At 46.2% G+C, this 19,253-nt stretch overlaps 2 protein-coding genes across 2 annotated transcripts; both read right to left on the bottom strand.

The window, feature by feature from the left end:
- Positions 1-374: 374 nt before the first annotated feature.
- Positions 375-2,876, bottom strand: LOC133758569 (protocadherin beta-3-like). Its single transcript, XM_062189748.1, has one exon. It carries the CDS (start codon positions 2,823-2,825, stop codon positions 375-377), a length of 2,451 nt encoding a protein of 816 aa, XP_062045732.1. The 5' UTR covers positions 2,826-2,876.
- A 4,736-nt stretch (positions 2,877-7,612) lies between these two features.
- LOC133758570 (protocadherin beta-2-like) lies at positions 7,613-10,288 on the bottom strand. Its single transcript, XM_062189749.1, has one exon. It carries the CDS (start codon positions 10,111-10,113, stop codon positions 7,624-7,626), a length of 2,490 nt encoding a protein of 829 aa, XP_062045733.1. The 5' UTR covers positions 10,114-10,288; the 3' UTR covers positions 7,613-7,623.
- Between the last annotated feature and the right edge of the window lie 8,965 nt (positions 10,289-19,253).

Raw genomic sequence — 19,253 nt, forward strand, 5'->3', positions numbered from 1 at the left:
AGCACATTATATAAATATATCCAAAAAGTAAACTCTAAAATTTGTGGTTTGGAACACTTTCTACAACACTTTGAGATAAGAATTTGAGATGAGTTAAACAAGCCTATTCAAAATCACCACTAAAAAAAAATGAATTTATTTTTGCTTCACTATGAATTAAGAAAAGAAGGTATTGAAACTACATTGGTAAGCTAGGAAGCTGATAAAAAAAAAAGAAGACTATGCACAGATTAACTACACAGTTGAAAAACAACCAACAATATATCAACGAACAATCATTGACTTTAAAAAGCAACATGCATAGTCAAACAACTTTTTGATACTTTTGTTAACGATAAAAGTATTACTGAAACTGGAGTTTTGTTACAGTCCTGCTAAGTGTCTTGAGCCAGATAATTGGGGCTAATGGGCTTCATGAACTTGAACTCCCCGGTCCCAGCGTCGCCCGTCAGGCGCACCTCGTACTGGTAGCTGTGCGACAGCGTCCCGCCGCCGCTCACGTCCAGCAGCGGCCCCGGGAAGCGGCCCTCCCCACCCGCGCCGCCGCCAACGCCGCCGCCAACGCCAACGCCAAGCGCACACCCCGCCCCGCCACCCACCCCGCCCCCGCCCCCGCCCCCGCCCCCGCCGCACAGCCGCGCCGCCACCAGCGCCAGCACACTCAGCACCAGGAGCGACGACACCGCCGCCAGCGCCACCACCAGCTGCACCGTGAGCGAGTCGGGCCGCGCCGGCTCGGCCGCCGCCGCCGCGTCGGGCAGCGCCACGTAGGGCTGCGAGAAGCCGTCCACCAGCAGCACGTGCAGCGTGACGCTGGCCGACAGCGGCGGCTCGCCGTGGTCCCGCACCAGCACCAGCAGCCGCTGCCGGGCCGCGTCGCGCTCGCTCAGCGGCCGCGCCGTGCGCACCTCGCCGCTGTGCGCCCACACGCCGAACAGCCCGGGCTCCGTGGCCTTGAGCAGCTCGAACGACAGCCAGGCGTTCTGGCCCGCGTCGCCGTCCACCGCCACCACCTTGCTCACCAGGTAGCCCGCGTCGGCCGCGCGCGGCACCAGCTCGGGGCAGGCGGCCGAGCCGTTGGCCGGCGGGTACAGCACGGCCGGCGCGTGGTCGTTGGCGTCCAGCAGCTGCACGCGCACGCGCGCCTCGCTGCTCAGCGCCGGGGAGCCGCGGTCGGCGGCGCGCACGCCGAACTCGAAGGCGCGCAGGGCCTCGTAGTCGAGCGCGCGCAGCGCGTACAGCTGCCCGCTGTCCGCGTGCACCGACACGAGCGCCGCCACGTCGGGCTGCGGCGGCTGGGGCGGCTGAGGCTGCGGCTGCTGCTGGGGCGGCGGCGGCAGCAGCGAGTAGGTGAGCTGCGCGTTGGCGCCCGCGTCCCTGTCGCTGGCGCTCACGGAGCCGATGAGCAGCCCGGGGCTGTTGTTCTCGCGCACCAGCAGGGTGTAGGCGGCCTGGCTGAAGACCGGGGCGTTGTCGTTCACGTCGGACACCTGCACCGCGACGTGGTGCCGGGTCGTCAGCCTGGGCGTGCCCAGGTCGGACACGGTGATGGTGATGTTGTACTCGGCCCTGGCCTCCCTGTCCAGCGCTCCATCGGTTACCAGGGTGTAGAAGTTCTCAACAGAGGGTTTCAGGACGAAGGGGAGGTCGTTCTGAATGGAACACACGACTCTCCCATTGTCTCCAGAATCTTGGTCTGAAACGCTGAAAACGGCCACTACCGTCTCTCCCGAGTTCTCGGGGATGGGGCTGGTGAGTGAGGACAGGGTCAGTTCCGGGGCGTTGTCGTTCACGTCCACCACCTGAATGAGGACGGTGGATTTTCCCGAAAGCCCTCCCCCGTCCTTGGCCTCGACGTCGACTTCGTACGTCGTCACTGCCTCGAAATTCAGGTTTTTGACCAGCTGCATAGCACCAGTGATTGGATTGAGCTTAAACGTTTTGAGAATTTCTTCGGAAGCATGAGAAAATGCATATGAGACTGTCCCAAAAGTTCCCGCATCTGAATCAGAAGCGTAGACAGTGACCACGACAGTGTTGACGGGGCTGCTCTCCGGAATTTGAACCTCATAGAGCGACTGTGCAAATTCCGGGGCGTTGTCGTTTACGTCCACTACCAGGATGTGGATGCGGGCAGTCCCGGACCTGGGCGGAGAGCCGCCGTCCAGCGCTGTGAGCGTCAGGCTGAGCTCGGGCTGCTGCTCCCGGTCCAGCGCTCTGTCCAGCACCAGTTCTGGGAACTTCCTTCCGTCTCTGCGACTGCGGGTGAGGACGTGGAAATGGGAACTGGGAGCGATCGTGTAGTTCTGCAGACCGTTCGGGCCCACATCCAAGTCCTCGGCATTGCCCAAAGGAATCTCCGTCCCGGGCGGAGCGCTTTCCGGGATCTTCAGCTGCATTTCATTTTCAAAGAACACCGGACAATGGTCATTCACATCTATCACCTGGAGCTCAATCGTAATGAACTGCAAAGGGTTTTGCAGCAGTATCTGGAAATGCAGGATACAAGGCTCGGCGGGGCCGCAGAGCTCCTCCCGGTCCAGCTTCTCATTGAGGAGCAGGTCACCGGTCCGCTGGTGGAGCTGCAAAGGCTGTCTGCTCCCCCGGGACGTAACCTGCGCGCCCCTCGAGGCCAGCTCCTCCGCCCTCAGCCCCAGATCCTGCGCTACATTTGCTAGCAGAAAGCCCCTGTCTGTTTCCTCGGCCACAGAATAGCGTCTCGACTCGGACCCCGCCAGAGACCCAGCCATAGAAACAAAGAGAAGCAGGACTTGCCTTTGTCTCCGAAAGCGCTCGCCTCCCGCCTCCACTGCACTCGCTGCCATGTTCTCCCAGGGAATGTCGCCAAGCGGAGCCTCAGACAACGCGGCGGAAAGCAGCCTTTTACCCCTCAACCTTTAGAGATGGCCGAGCGGATAATTCTTTTCCGGGGCTCAGTTCGCCTTGCTGAAAAATCTTCCCAGGTTCACGTCTCCCAGATGGCCGCGCTGAGCCCGTGGCGTCACAGAATTTGTACCACGCCAGCGGTTTCCTTCGCCTTTTTAGCCAACAGCGCCACCATGCGTTCGCTTGCAGTTTTAAAACCTTGGAGAAAGGTTTGTTTTTTTGGTTTTGGTTGTTGGATCATTTGTGGCTACGAATCAAGCCCAGGTGAAGCTACTAGTGGGGTTTCTCGTGTTACACGAGTTAAGTAAACCAAGAAGTAGGGAAATTAAATGCGATCCTATCTGAAAAAAACTACTGTCTCTGGTAGAGTTCTCCTTTACGTGACTTTTGCGGAATTGTACCCACGTTAGGCTGCTGCTTCCCCTGCCCCATCATGCTGTGATTGTCCCACACAAACTTAAAAACCTGTTGCTCAGAAAACATGCGGACTATCCTATTTGTATTCTGTTTTTCAAATTTTGTAAAACACAGTGAACATACAACTTCAAGATAGGTCCTAAAAAATTATAATACATCATGTCAGTGGGGAGATCCAGGGGGCTGCAAATGCCTACTTCCTTCCACATTTTGAGACTCAAAAAACATTTACAGCGCTTTCTCTATTTTATAGCAATTTTGCAATTACTAGTTTCATCTGTATCAACTTAACTCCACAAGTAATTATTGTGTCTGTAGAAGTTAGGTATTTAATAGCAACAAGGCAATAGCTATACATCTTAGACTGCTTTACATTGAATGGAGTGTACATATGTAAACATATTCCAATTAGTGCTACATTGGAAATATATAATGAATGCACGGAAAGCATACAGTAAGGAGATCTAAGCTAAGGGCATGATTTAAGAAACATGCATCATTTAGTCTGGAACGCGAAGGATGAGAAGAAGCAGGCCAGGAAGAGAGCCGGTCCTGGGGGAGTAACGCACAGCTCTTAAAGACAATGAAGGAAGAACAGTGTGCCCAACACAGTGTCTCAAGAGTAAGTGGTGGGGTGGGGGGTGGGGGGCGGCGGCACTGTGCATAGCGGGTAAAGCTGCTGCCTGCAGTGCCAGCATCACATATGGGCACCAGTTTGAGACCCGGCTGCTCCACTTCTGATCCAGCTCTCTGCTATGGCCTGGGAAAGCAGTGGAAGATGGCCCAAGCACTTAGGCCACTGCAGCCACGTGGAAAGACCTGGAGAAAGCTCCTGGCTTTGGATTGGCACAGCTCTGGCCATTGCACCAATTGGGGAGTGAACCAGTGGATGGAAGACCCCCCCCCCTTTCTCTCTCTGAGTAACTCTTTCAAAGTAGATAAATAAATCTTTTTTTTAGAAAAAGAGTAAGTGGGAGGAGAGGCTAGAGAGAAAAAGCAGGACCAAATAATGAGTGATTCTATTTTAAGAATAAAAGGAAGCCATTGCAAGATTGTGGATTAAAAAAACGAAACAATACAGTATCATGTAGTCCATCTTGTCTCTTTTGTATTTGTACAGAATTATCAGATATATGTTATATGCTGCTCACCCACTGAGTTTACTTTGAATGATATTGATAATAGCAGTTACACTTCTGCATTGTATCTGAGCATAACAGCCAGCTATTGAAATAGCTACTATCACTGGAGAAACAAGTGGCTCACCAAAGGTCCTACAACCAAATTGGTTGATCAGACTTTCAACAACAAAATAGAACTCCACAGCACTGTCAACCTCAACATGAGACCATTTAAGTATATATTGTAATTTTAATAAGTAATTTAAATATACATAAAATGGTATAAAACATTAAGATGAGTAACATTGAGGATAAAATTAATTTTTAGTTATGGATCAGAAGTTCAACTGCAACAAGTGAAGAACTTTGGATGAATCATGTAGGGAATTATAGAAGGAAATTTAAATTATAAGCTTGAATATACAATTGCCCTCCAAAAGCCAGGAAACAGGATACAAGACTGAAATTAAGGGGGAATATATTGAAGGAAAGAGATACCAAGGACTAACACATGCACAAGTTTGAATAATTGTGACCAGTTCAAATAACAAAGGTAATGCAACTCAGGGTGGGCATTTTGCATGGAGGTTCAGCCACGCTTGGGACACTTAGCATCCCATACTGGAGTCCTTGCTCTGCTGTCCAGTCCAGCTTCTGCTACTTCATAGCTGGAAAGGCAGCAGGTGAAGACTTAAGTATTTGGGTTGCTGCTACCCATGTGGGAGACCTGTACTGAGTTCCTGGCTCCTGGATTTACCTGGTCCAGCTCTGGCTGTTGCAGCATTTCCGGAGTCAGCCAGTGGATGGAAGACCACTCTCTCTCTTTCTTGCTCTCTCTGTGCCCTCCCTCCCCTCCTCTCTTCCACCCTTCCTCTTTTTTTTTTAATTTTTTTTCCTTTTTATTTATTTTATTTATTTGAAAGGCAGAGTTACACAGAGGGAGAGAGTGAGAGCGAGAAAGATTTATTTTTTGACAGGCAGAGTTAGACAGTGAGAGAGAGACAGAGAGAAAGGTCTTCCTTCTATTGGTTCACCCCCCAAATGGCCACTACGGCAGGCGCGCTGTGCCGATCCGAAGTCAGGAGCCAGGTGCTTCTCCTGATCTCCCATGCGGGTGCAGGGCCCAAGCACTTGGGCCATCCTCCACTGCCTTCCTAGGCCACAGCAGAGAGCTGGACTGGAACAGGAGCAACTGGGACAGTATCCAGTGCCCCAACAGGGACTAGAACCCTGGATGCCGGCGCCGCAGGTGGAGGATTAGCTTAGTGAGTCATGGTGCCAGCCCACCCTTCCTCTTAAATAAAACAAATGAATAAAAATTTTCAAAACATAATACATCAGACATTATTTAATTCCACCTAAATTTAATCCTTCAAGTATTTTTGTACACTTAAATAAAACTTTTTTTATTTTTTAGTATTTTTAAAAATTTATTTGAAAGTCATAGTTACACACACACAGAGAATGAGAGGCAGAGAGATAGAGGTCTTCCATCCACTGATTCATTCCCCAGTTGGCCAGGAGCCTCTTCTGAGTCTCCTACATGGATGCAGGGTCCCAAGGACTTGGGCCATCTTCTACTGCTCTCCCAGGCCATTCATTTTATTAAGAACCTCTGATGCTCTAGTGATTGTGCTAATTATGCAATAAATAGAGATCTATTGAGAAACCAAAGTCAAACAACTAAAAAAAGCATTAGAAAGTCAAAAGAATTGAAGGAGTGAAATAGAAGTAGTCAGTGTAAACCAAATAGTGAGTAGAGATACATAAATCTTTCCACCTTATTTGTAATTGAATTAAAGTGCTCCATAAATTTTTGAAAAATGCTGGAACACTGGTTCAAGTTCCAGCTGCTCCATGTTCCATCCAGCCTCCTCCTAATGGCCTGAGAAAGCAGCGGAAGATGGCAAAGTGCTTGAGTTCTTGCCACCCACATGGACGATCTGGATGAAGTTCTGGGCTCCTGGCTTTGGCCAGGACCACTGCAACAATTTGGGGGGATGGAAGTGGATGGAAGACACACTCTCCCCCGTCCCCAACTCTGCCTTTCAAATAAAATAAATCTTTTTTTCCAAAGGAAAAGGCAATTCCAAGCTACACTCAAAGTTTCTAAAAGTTGGTAAAGGACAAAAACATATATTCCCTCATATTTTTGGGTTTTAAGTACTCAGTTATAGAAGGTTTCTCATGATTAAAACATTTTAAAGAGAGTATTAAAATAAGTAGAGAGTTTATACAAAACTATTTGAAATAGAAAAATATAAATAGCATGCTTTTGAAAAATCAATAGACATATACTACCTAGCCACATTTTAGAATACTGAGTGATTTTCAACAAAGACATTTCTGAGAACAATGTGAATGTTTTGTAGAATACCCTTAGTTTTCACCATCTTTAAAGAGTCAATATTTGCATATGCTAACACTTTAAAGACTCTGTATTTGGGTAAACAAGGGAAGAATGCTGTTATTCACAAATATACCTATGTGAATGATTTAGTCCATGTAAATTCAGAAGATAAAAGTTACACTAGTCTAAGGGGATAAAAAAGTACAAATATTCTGGGCTGATAATAGTAAGCATTTTAAAATGCAGATTTTTAGGGGCCAGTGCTATGGTGTAGTGGTTGATGCTGTCGCCTGCAGAGCCAGCGTCCCATATGGGCACTGGTTTGAGTTCCAGCTGCTCCACTTCAGATCCAGCTCTCTGCTGTGGCCTGGGAAAGCAGTAGAAGATGGCCCAAGTGCTTAGGCCCCTGCACCCACGTGGGAGACCCAGAGCCGGCGAATGAAAGACCTATCTCTCTGCCTCTAATTCTCTCTGTGTAACTCTGGCTTTCAATAAATAAATAAATCTTATTTTAAAAATGTACATGTTTAAACTTCCACCAGGAAAGGTGGAAAGTGAATTTGTTAAAAGGTGCCTTAACTTAAAAATTAAAGATTTCTGAAAATATGCATTTTACTTTCACATTTTAAATAGAATTAAGTTACAGTGAGAATAAACAAAATTAGAATAAAAAGAATATTTGCATTTTACATTACCACACCCACTCCAAAGACACATTCACTTGTAGAAATACCAGTAATACACACCGTAGCGGAACACGACGCTGATTTTCCAATAAAAAGTCACTTCCAATGAGCAAAAGAAACTCTTCATAAATTAAGATTAGAATCAGCAGACTTTTATTTATATTTAACTGAATTCGAAGCTATTTCGGAAACTCGGGTTTGTCTCATTAACTCTATCTGCACCGTTAACAAGGAAGTTGGGGCTAATGGGCTTCATGAACTTGAACTCCCCGGTCCCAGCGTCGCCCGTCAGGCGCACCTCGTACTGGTAGCTGTGCGACAGCGTCCCGCCGCCGCTCACGTCCAGCAGCGGCCCCGGGAAGCGGCCCTCCCCACCCGCACCGCCGCCAACGCCGCCAACGCCAAGCGCACACCCCGCCCCGCCACCCACCCCGCCCCCGCCCCCGTCCCCGCCGCACAGCCGCGCCGCCACCAGCGCCAGCACACTCAGCACCAGGAGCGACGACACCGCCGCCAGCGCCACCACCAGCTGCACCGTGAGCGAGTCGGGCCGCGCCGGCTCGGCCGCCGCCGCCGCGTCGGGCAGCGCCACGTAGGGCTGCGAGAAGCCGTCCACCAGCAGCACGTGCAGCGTGACGCTGGCCGACAGCGGCGGCTCGCCGTGGTCCCGCACCAGCACCAGCAGCCGCTGCCGGGCCGCGTCGCGCTCGCTCAGCGGCCGCGCCGTGCGCACCTCGCCGCTGTGCGCCCACACGCCGAACAGCCCGGGCTCCGTGGCCTTGAGCAGCTCGAACGACAGCCAGGCGTTCTGGCCCGCGTCGCCGTCCACCGCCACCACCTTGCTCACCAGGTAGCCCGCGTCGGCCGCGCGCGGCACCAGCTCGGGGCAGGCGGCCGAGCCGTTGGCCGGCGGGTACAGCACGGCCGGCGCGTGGTCGTTGGCGTCCAGCAGCTGCACGCGCACGCGCGCCTCGCTGCTCAGCGCCGGGGAGCCGCGGTCGGCGGCGCGCACGCCGAACTCGAAGGCGCGCAGGGCCTCGTAGTCGAGCGCGCGCAGCGCGTACAGCTGCCCGCTGTCCGCGTGCACCGACACGAGCGCCGCCACGTCGGGCTGCGGCGGCTGGGGCGGCTGAGGCTGCGGCTGCTGCTGGGGCGGCGGCGGCAGCAGCGAGTAGGTGAGCTGCGCGTTGGCGCCCGCGTCCCTGTCGCTGGCGCTCACGGAGCCGATGAGCAGCCCGGGGCTGTTGTTCTCGCGCACCAGCAGGGTGTAGGCGGCCTGGCTGAAGACCGGGGCGTTGTCGTTCACGTCGGACACCTGCACCGCGACGTGGTGCCGGGTCGTCAGCCTGGGCGTGCCCAGGTCGGACACGGTGATGGTGATGTTGTACTCGGCCCTGGCCTCCCTGTCCAGGGCTGCGTTTGCAACAAGGGTGTAAAAGTTCTCTACAGAGGGTTTCAGGAAGAAAGGAAGGTCATCTTGGATGGAGCAAACTATCCTTCCGTTGTCCCCCGAGTCAGGATCTGAAACACTGAATACAGCAATTACAGTTTCCTGCGAGTTTTCTGGGATCTGACTGATGAGTGTTGAGATGCTCAGTTCTGGAGGGTTGTCGTTCAAGTCCATCACTTGGACGAACACCACACAACTTCCAGAAAGACCTCCACCATCGATCGCCTGGATATTTACTGTGTAAGTCTGAATAGATTCGAAATCCAGTTCCTGCGTTAGAATAAGTTCTCCCGACTTTGCATTTATTTGAAAGGTTTTGCGAATGTCTTCAGAGGCTTGGGAAAATATGTAAGATATTTGTCCATTAGTTCCAATGTCTGAATCCCTAGCAGAGACAGTGGCCACGTGGGATCCAATCCGGCTGTTCTCTGGCACCTGCACCTCATACAGCAGCTGTGCAAACTCGGGAGCATTGTCGTTGACGTCTACAACTTCAATGCGGACCAGGGCGGTGCCAGACCTGGGCGGAGTCCCGCCGTCCTGCGCCGTGAGGGTTAACCTGATCTCAGGCTCCTCCTCTCGATCCAGGGCTTTGTCCAGCACCAGCTGTGGTAGTACTGTGCCATCGGGACTCCCTTGCAACTTAAGATGGAAGTGGATATTGGGGCTGATGGTGTAATTTTGGAGACCGTTGCTTCCTACATCTAAGTCTTGGGCACGCTCTATTAGGAAAGTCGTTCCAGGAGGAATACCTTCTGAAATTTTCAAAATAATTTCCTTGTCTAGAAAAATCGGGGAATGATCATTTATATCCCTAACGCGTAGCTCGGCCTGAAAAAACTGCAAGGGATTTTCCAACAACACCTGAAAAGGCAGCACACAGGGCTCGGCGGGGCCGCACAGCTCCTCCCGGTCCAGCTTCTCATTTAACAGCAGATCCCCGGTCTGCCTATCCAACTGCAAGCGCAATTTTTTCCCTTTGGAAACGACCCGGGGTCCCCGCGCAGCTAATTCTCCTACCTCCAGCCCCAGGTCTTTTAACAAATTGGCCACAAAGCAGCCACTCTCCGTTTCCTCGGCCACCGAATAGTGCCCAGGCCCCGAACGAGCCTGAGCTATGCCCAGCAAAACAAAGAAGGTCAGGACTTGCCTTTGTTTCAGCACGCGCGCCTTTCCCTTTCCCTTTCCCCTTCCGGCCTCCATCGCCGTCTGGTCGGCCAGCAAACCCACTCCAGCTCGGGCTCTCGCTGACGCTGACTCTGTTCCCCCGTGTCTCGCAGATTCTGGGATAAGGACGATCTTAGGGCCCCGATTTCCCGGAGCCACCGCCTCACAAAGCCCCCTCTTCTTGCTTGTGTGTTTAGCTGAGTGTCGGGCTAAAGGACTGACCGCGGGTCGCTTCGTTTCCTCTACTTCTAAGGCTGCAGCGCCACCCTGCGTCCTTTCCGAGTATTTATTTTCTCCCTGAACTTTGAGAAAATCCCAGTCCTTTCTTTCAGCCTGATGGCAATCTAAATTGAGTATTTTCATGTAGTGTCTCTAAGCATAGATGCCTCATCTGTGTTTGCAAAGGCTTTTCATTGTCTTCACAACATGGCAAATGTAAACAAATCTCCAGCCCAGCTTCCTCACAGATCCAAGCATCTCTTTTCACACTGGAAAAAGTAAAATTAAGAATCTGGGAGTGACCTCAGTCCTAGGACGGGATCCAAACAAAGCCTTGCTAGCAAGTTCCCAGCTTTATGTAGAGCTTGGGTGTGTGTACAACTCAGTGTGATCAGGTTACTGTTCTCCCTTTCAAATCCAGTGGAAAAGTACAGAGACTCAGGAAAGCACAGAATCGCAATGAGGATGTGCTCACAGACACTGGAGTATTCTCCATACTCATATTTCTCTGCACCATGCCTCAAACTTGGATGTGTCACCTTTGAAAATGTCCCACAACAGGTGGATTCTTTCTTCTCATTAATGTGTCAGTACTTTTTTTTTTCTAATGCACAGGATCATGTTTTTAACATAACCTCAATTCAATTATCACATCTAGCAAAGTTATTAATGATTTTATAGTATCAAATACCCAGAAATACTCCAGTTTCCCCAATATTCTTTAAAAATGCCTTGTGGAGATTGTTAAGTCCAGTTCCAAATACAGTGGATGTTTCGGTTTGTTGTTAGGTTTTTAAAGTTTCTCTGTGTGTGTGTGTGTGTTTAAATTTATTTATTTTAAAGGCAGAGACAGTGCATGCTCCCATCCACTGGCTCACTCCTCAAATGCAAGGGACAGACACGGCTGGGCCAGGCCAAAGCTAGAAGCCTGGAACTCCAACTGGGTTTCCATGTGGGTGGCAGGGACCCGACTACTTGAGTCATCATCTGTTGCCTCCCAGGGTGTGCATTAACAGGAAGCTGGAATTGAAAACAGAGCGGGGACTCAAACCCAGACACTCTGAGATGCCGGCATCTCAAATGAGGTCTTAACTGCTGCACCAAATATGTATACTTCATATTAAAAATTTTGATAAAAAGAAAAGTTATCAAACCTCAGAAAGACATGAAGCAGGGCTGGCATTTTCTTCCATTTTGATTAAGAATCCTCATTCACTCTTGTGTTCTTTTTATAAATGAACTTAAGTTTCTTAACTGTTTGTTATAATGGATGTCTTAGAAACTTTGTTTTCCAACCATGTTTCATGATTACACTTGGGTGTTAGGTCTGTGTACTCTAAAAGAGCCTCTCCTCTTTCATGATTCCACACTGGAGTGCCAATTCTAGTCCTGGTTTCTACTCTGCTTCTGATCCAGCTTCCTGCTATTGCATCCTGGGAGGCACCAGATGATGGCTCAAGTGCTTGGGTCCTTGCCACCCAGTGGGAGACCCAGATGGAGTTTGGGCTCCTGGATTCAGCCTGGCCCAGCTGTAGCTGTTGCAGAATATTTAAGCAGCAAATCACCAGATGGAAAATCAATCTCTCTCATCTCTCTCTCTCTCTCTCTCTCTCTCTCTCTCCTCTGTCCCTCTCCTTCCCTTTCAAGTAGATGGGAAATAATAACTATTTTTAAAAGATATGAGCTAACTTTAAATACATATTGCTTAATGCAAGAATTCAGCCAAAAAAGACTATGTGCTATGGTTCCAGCTACATGACTTTCTGAAAAATGAAAACTTTAGAGATATTAAAAGGGCCAGTGATTGCAAGGGACGGAGAAAGGGGAATGAAGAGGCGAAATGTGGGATTTTTATGACAGTGAGATTTTAATGTATAAGACAATAATTGTGATATGCGATATTGCACATTTGTCAGAACCAATGCAACTATAAACACAGTGAATTCTAAAGTAAACTATGGATTTTAAATAGTAGTAATGTATCATTTTTTATTCATCAGTTTTAAAAAGTATGCCACGCAATGCAAGATTTTAGAAATAGGGAGCATCAGTGGGAGATAGAAGGTATATAGGAACCCTTTGTACAATCTGCTCAATTTTCTATGAATCTAAGGCTGCTCTACAATGGTCTATTAATTGAAAATTATTTGTATTAAGCAAAATATCAAATATAAAGAGGAGGGGGAGAAAGGAGGAAGAGGAAAAGGAGAAGAAGGGGAAATGAAGTAGGTGTTTATTCTATTCACCCAGTATAAATAAGCAAACAATGGTTTCAAAAGCTACATCTACACAAGTATTTTGCCACTTTTTGTTTAACAAGAATCGTTATAGTGTATTAGTACAATATGTTCCATTGTAAAGAAAACTCTTGACCAGGCATTGCCATAGATTCTGGCCTAAGGATATATTGTGATCTCTCTCTCTTTCTCCAGATATACAAGTATATTAAGCATTATAATATATATGACCTATTCTAAAAATTTCATATAACTTCTCTCTGTGATTACAGTTGGCTAAAACTTTTACCAGGTTTAGGGAATCTGGTAGATAATTGTGTCTCTTCTAAGACAACTGAAATTTCATTTCATTTAAAATGTACTGAGTTTCTCAGCTACTAAATTCTACACAGAAGATTAGTAAGTCATGATGATATTCAAAGATGTAGGGAAGGCCAAGAATATGTAGGGGGAGAAAGACACCTGAGAGTCTGATTACAAAATACAAAAGATAGGCATTCAATTAAGATGTACTAAAGGAATGTAAGTAAATAATGCTTAAAATGAGAAACAATTGACATGTATTGGCATATTGAGTTACTTATTAACCACATTCCATGAAAAAGACCAAGAAGACAAGATAGCAAAACATTACTAAGATCATGGAAATGACCAAACAGATGCTAAGTGGGAAGTCTGAAACCTTCCCTGGGACTCATCAAGATGTGGGTGGTAGACTCAAAGTGACCAGCATCTAGTCTAGCCTGAATATGGAAGACTGGGTGACATCTCAATGTCCTTGACCATAGCTTTAAACCTATGATTGATGAAATTGCTATCCCTCAGAAGGCAAAATAAGGTGGTATACACTTTTCTGTACTAGGCTTACATACTAGACAGACTGAGCCTCTTTAAGTAACTGAGAGACCATGAAGAACTTCCAGATCTGGCCCCCTTTCTTTTCATATTCCTTTCTGCATCACGTCTAACATGAACAATCGATTCCCATTGCTATCAAACACTGCCACCCATAGCAACAGTGTGCTGCTTAGCTCAGTGGCACTGCTGTTTCCTTCATGCAGAACTTGATACTTAAGAGGATGCTAGGATATTAATTGTTAGAGAATGAATTATTTTTGATATTTAATGAATAAGGAAACAGTAAAAATTAACAATCAAAAATTTAGCATGGAAAGAGGTAAGTTATAGAGCAACTCAGTGGACTTGCCTTAAGTAATCAAACATTATTTCATCTGCTTTTCCCTGCAGTTTTATATCTATATTTGATTTTGTATCATCAATGCCATCAAAATTATCAAATTACTTTATTTAAAATAAAAAAGCAAGTACAACATAATATCAATCATGTAAACAGTTACTTGACTGAGACCAGCACTGCTGAATACAGACTATCACAATTTACCAGCCATCATTTATCAAATATTAAGAAAAGCAAAAGATGACCTTCTCTGAGAAGACAGACTTTCATTTTAGAAATAGAATTGGGGTGAACTTCCTTGTCAGGCCTCAGATTATCTGCTAGGATAGTCTACTCAAAATTTTAGGGGTAACTAACCTTTGAGAAAGATCAAAGACAATTAAGCACGAGCAGGAAAAATATGTGAAGCCTTTAAGCACGGCATAAATCATGAGAGTTTCGCTCACAGTTTTCACCTTTGCTGTTGAGTAGGACTTACTGTCATCTCCTGAGATCCAGTGTCTCTCTTCGGTGGATTACATGATTTTATCTTCCATCTTAAAAGTCTTGCTAGGACCCAACATTTCCTTTCAGCTATCACCCCGTTTCTATGAATTTCCTATATATTCAACTTTCTTGAAAAGACTTTTTACACATAGTTTTTTTAAAAAGATTTATTTTATTTATTTGAAAATCAGAGTTACACAGAGAGAGAGAAGAGAGGCAAAGAGAGAGAGAGAGTCTTCCATCCAATGGTTCACTCCCCAATTGGCTTCAATGGCTGGAGTTGCGCTGATCCGAAGCCAGGAGCCAGGAGCTTCTTCTGGGTCTCCCACACAGGTGCCAAGGACTTGGGCCATCTTCTACTACTTTCCCAGGCCATAGCTGAGAGCTGGATCAGAAGTGGAGCAGCTGGGTCTTGAACCGGCACCCATGTGAGATGCTGATGCTTCAGGCCAGGGTGTTAACCCACTGCACCACAGTACCGGCCCCTACACATACTTTTTAATTCTTCACTTTCTCCTACACTCACAATGTCCTTGTCAATATCATTAATTCACTTCCATGTTGCCAAATACAGGGGTAATTTTGACTCGTCTTCTCATTTGAACTTTGAACAACATTGAACATAGTTCACTATTCTATCCTTACTGAAACACTCTTCTGACTCCTGTAACAGCACACTCTTGAATTTTTTCTTTCCATCCATTCCTTTCCATTTCTTTGGGGACTCCTTATCTATCCTTAGCATATTGAAGTTTCTCCATTTTGTTCTTCCTATAAGTCTACACCCTCATTGTTTTAGTTTTTATTGATGAAATTTTAGTATAGCAACTGTCACATACTGGCTATGCCATATCAAGACACTTTAACTCTCTCATCCTAAGATTTTTCATTTACAAAAAATATAATGAGCTCTTTATGGTAATAAAATACCTAATTTCTACAGGACTCAATTTTCTCATCTGAAAAAAAGGGAGCAATAAATTCCTATAAGACAGTGAAATGAGGGATATAGAGATATTTAAAGATGTTTGGTAATACAGATCCCCTGCCCACTTGGTTACCAGCTGGCCATGAATCTAATTATTTTACAATAAAAAGTTTATCTTGAATGTCATATTCATATAGTAGACACACTGGGAAGTCTCAAAACTTTTCCATTTTTCCACTGCTGACAATGGAGTGGCTTCTCAAAGAACTTATGTTGTGCATTTTTTAAGGAATCCATCTGTGGTAGATTACTTTAAGGCCAAATATGCACCAACCATGCTCTACTATCATAATGAACCTCAAATGATTGGCCTTTTTCTTGAGTTGGGGGAAGGAGAGAAGCTTTAATCTCCAAAGTCTAAAAAAATGAAGATCTCTAGGCTTCTGGAAACCATAAACACAAGTATCTTTGACACACCCATCTTTCTCACCAGTCTATTCAACTCATCACCAAATCTGCTGTATTATCCATAAAAATTATTATGACAAATTATTCTATTTAAGTTTGCATCACTCACAACACTCTCACCAGGATATTTCCACTTGCTCTCTGGATTCTTACAATAGTCTCTTTTATTAGTCTCTGGATGATAAAAACCTTTATTAATTCATTTATATTCCCTGTCATTTCTTATTCCCATAATTCACTCTCAGACTCATATATTAACAAAGAACACAAATATTTGTAGAAATCTAGCCCACAGAGATCTTATAGAGAATATCACTTTCCTCCTTCTGAATTACTATTTCAAAACTAATTTTCAACCTCATTTAGGTTTTGCAGTAATCTGTTCCCTGGTGTCTGGTCTCCCTCTAGAATTACAATGTTTAACAACATTTATTTATTTAACAAATTTGTATTGAGGGCCTCCTCCACACCAGAAACTGAGACGACCCAGCTGCTCCACTTCCAATCCAGCTCTCAGCTACGGCCTGGGAAAGCAGTAGAAGATGGCCCAAGTCCTTGGGCCCCTGCACCTGTGTGGGAGACCCAGAAGAAGCTCCTGGCTCCTGGCTTTGGATCGGCACAGCTCCAGCCGTTGTGGCCAATTGGGGAGTTAACTAGAGGATGGAAGACTCTCTCTCTCTTTCTGTGTCTCCTTCTCTCTCTGTATAACTCTGACTTTCAAGTAACTAAATAAATCTTTTTTTAAAAAAAAATGAGGCAGTCTCTAGGGAATACAAATTTTAAGCAAAACCAAACACTCCCTACCCTTAGGAGCTGGGTCTGATTTAGACGATTTAATCAAATAATCACACAAATGAATGAAAGATTGCAATTTGGCTAAATATTACAAATAAGTGATTGAGTGGCTCTTTGAGAGACTGTAATAACAGATTTTTCTCTAGTCAGAGTAGTAAGGAGAGGCCTCTCTGAATAAATGACAAGAATAAGCAGGCAAAGGGAGAAAAATAATTAATACAGAGGAAATAAGGTGCACAGTATAGTGAATTTCCCTACACACGAAAGCCGTAATACATCAACCCCACCTCACCTCCGATTTTCAAAGAGGACCAAATTTGTTCATAACGTCCTCAATGAAGGAGTAAGCACTTGGAACTAGAAGACGGAAACAGTTCCTTGCAATGGAAAATTTCCAGTTTTTCAAATAGGATAAATAGATGGCATGATTAAAATCCAGACACAGTACCTTATTGCCCGCCCCTTTCTTTCTTTAACGAAATTTTTCTGAGTCTTCTCCAAACACATGAAATAAATACATGTACTCAAGTCATGAACGTCTTTACTTTCATTCCAAAGCTTACTGCAACTAACGGCAAGAGAGATCACAGCCTGCTACTCCCTGCGCGGGTAAACGTTATTTGTCAGGGTAGCCGCGTAGTTTCTGAAGCTGTGAATTCCCACCCCTGAAATCGCACATCCAGACGCCAGAAAGCCGGTCCTATAAACAAGGGACTCGTGGTACCCGGAGCGGTCGAAGAGCCGCACTTCCGTTTCCTGGTAGGACTGCGTTTACGTCGGTACCGGAAGAGCGCGTCACAGCCACTTCCGTTTTTCTAGCTCTTAAACTGCAGAGTCCCTGAAGAAAGGCAAAATCGGAAACCGCGCTGAATCAGCGAATTTTCTGGCTTCTCACTGTATGAACGGAGCGGCCAGCAGACACCTGAACTTAGCTGCTTTATTACTGAATTCGGGAATCCATTCCGCGAGAGCGTAACAAAAACGCGACTCCAGAAGCTGCGTTTTTTTTAAAAAATACGCTGGGGTTCTGGCTGCTGGCTTCCGCAAGGGGGGGTGTTTCCTGTGTAAACAAACCCGAACTCAAAGGATGGAGAGAAGGGAGAGAGGAGAGAGGTTTGTGAAGACTAGTATTTTTTCTCATTCGGCGGAGCTTTTTTTTTTTTTTTTTTAGGTTTCAGGCAAATCTGCAGGACGGGATCACTGCCACTGGAGCTGATTTGAACACATTTTTATTGGCAGAAACCATAGCATTTTTATCTTTTTTTTAAAGCCGCGAGGCTAGTATTAAATTTCAGGTGGTATGAAGATCGTTTTAAAATGCATGCTTTCGAAAAGTGAGGTCACCTTGCTTATGTAAAGCACTCTTCTCAATGAGACTAAATCGCTTCTTTGTGGCGCGAGCCGGTCGTTAGACCGGCTTGGGACTCCCACAAGGAGTGCAGTTCCAGTCCCACTCCCACAAGGAGTGCAGTTCCAGTCCCAGCTCCTCTGCTTCGCATCCAGCTTCCTCCTAATGCACCTGGGGAGGCCTCGGAGGACGGCCCAGGCACTCGGGTCCCTCCCACCCAGGATGACTGATGGGGGCTCTGGGGACATGAACCAGTGGGTAGAAGAAATCTTCCTCATCTCTCTCACTCTCTCTCTCTCTCCCTTTCAAGTGAAGTATTTTTAAAAAAATGATCTGAGGAAATTATACAACCCAGTTAATTTTACACAAAGGTAGATTTGTAACCACATATGTGGTTTGATTGTTGGATTCCGAAATGACAGTGTTCTACTGAGTGTTCCATGTGATACTGAGCAGCTAAATAGGAACACCAGATGTTAAGAACCAGCATAGTTATATTCAGTCAGAGAGAAGGTAAGAGAGGTAATCTGCCTAGGTTGAACAGACAGGCTGGAACATTTGGGAAGAATTATCCAGAGACTGGTTTGAATGTTTAACAGAAAATTTTCAGGAAGGTGTACTTGCCAAACTGCTGGTGCAGGAAATTATTTTACTGAATGGAAGCCATTGGTTGAAGTAATTTACATAGAGAAAACAGTTGTTTCCCCTGACTTCAGCTTCTCATTCTTTTATGGATTCTCACTGCCTCTGCCAGTTTTCTGGATACTTTGAGTTTAATTTCTTCCATTTTCATCATAGAATAAGGTCACATGACTGAGCACAGAAAAAGTGCTTAGTTGTCAACTTACTAGTGAGTCTAACTATATATACAAAGGAAACCTGAATTATTGTATTAAGATAAAAAAAAAAAGACAATGTCCCTAAACTATAAACCTCAGTCACAACTCAGTAATTCACAAAGTAGGACATATAAAACATATGTGTACATATGTCTTGATATTGGTGTCTTTCAATAAATAAGAGGGTAGAAATGGCAACAGATTAACTGTAAATAAACACAAATGGGGATTCGTTCAAGCATATTTAGTGAACACTTAAGTGCAAAATAATAGAGTAAAAATACTTTATACTGAAGTTAAAAGGATTAAATACTTAATAGGTGTCATTAACTAGAAGAACTGTATAAGTGATATGACTGTAAAGATAGCTAAAAGATGGGGGAGCTGGTGTTTTGGTGTAATGGGTTAAGCCACCACCTGCAATGCTGGCCTCCCATATAGGCAGTGGTTCAAGTTCCAGCTGCTCCACTTCTGATCCAGCCCCCTATTAATGTGCCTGGGAAGGCAGGGGAAGACGGCCCAAGTGCTTGGGTCCCTGCCCCCAGGTAGGAGACCTGGAAGAAGCTTCTGGCTCCCACCTGGCCCAGCCTCTGCTATTTTGGCCATTTAGGGAGTGAACCAGCAGATGGAAATCTCTGTGTATCTCTCCCTCTCTTTG

The sequence above is a fragment of the Lepus europaeus genome, chromosome 4 (assembly GCF_033115175.1).
Source record: "Lepus europaeus isolate LE1 chromosome 4, mLepTim1.pri, whole genome shotgun sequence".
NCBI lineage: Eukaryota > Metazoa > Chordata > Mammalia > Lagomorpha > Leporidae > Lepus > Lepus europaeus.

Excerpts from the sequence above, each read along its gene's own strand:
- LOC133758569 (XM_062189748.1), bottom strand. The coding sequence starts at position 2,825 with ATGGCAGCGAGTGCAGTGGAGGCGGGAGGCGAGCGCTTTCGGAGACAA.
- LOC133758570 (XM_062189749.1), bottom strand. The coding sequence starts at position 10,113 with ATGGAGGCCGGAAGGGGAAAGGGAAAGGGAAAGGCGCGCGTGCTGAAA.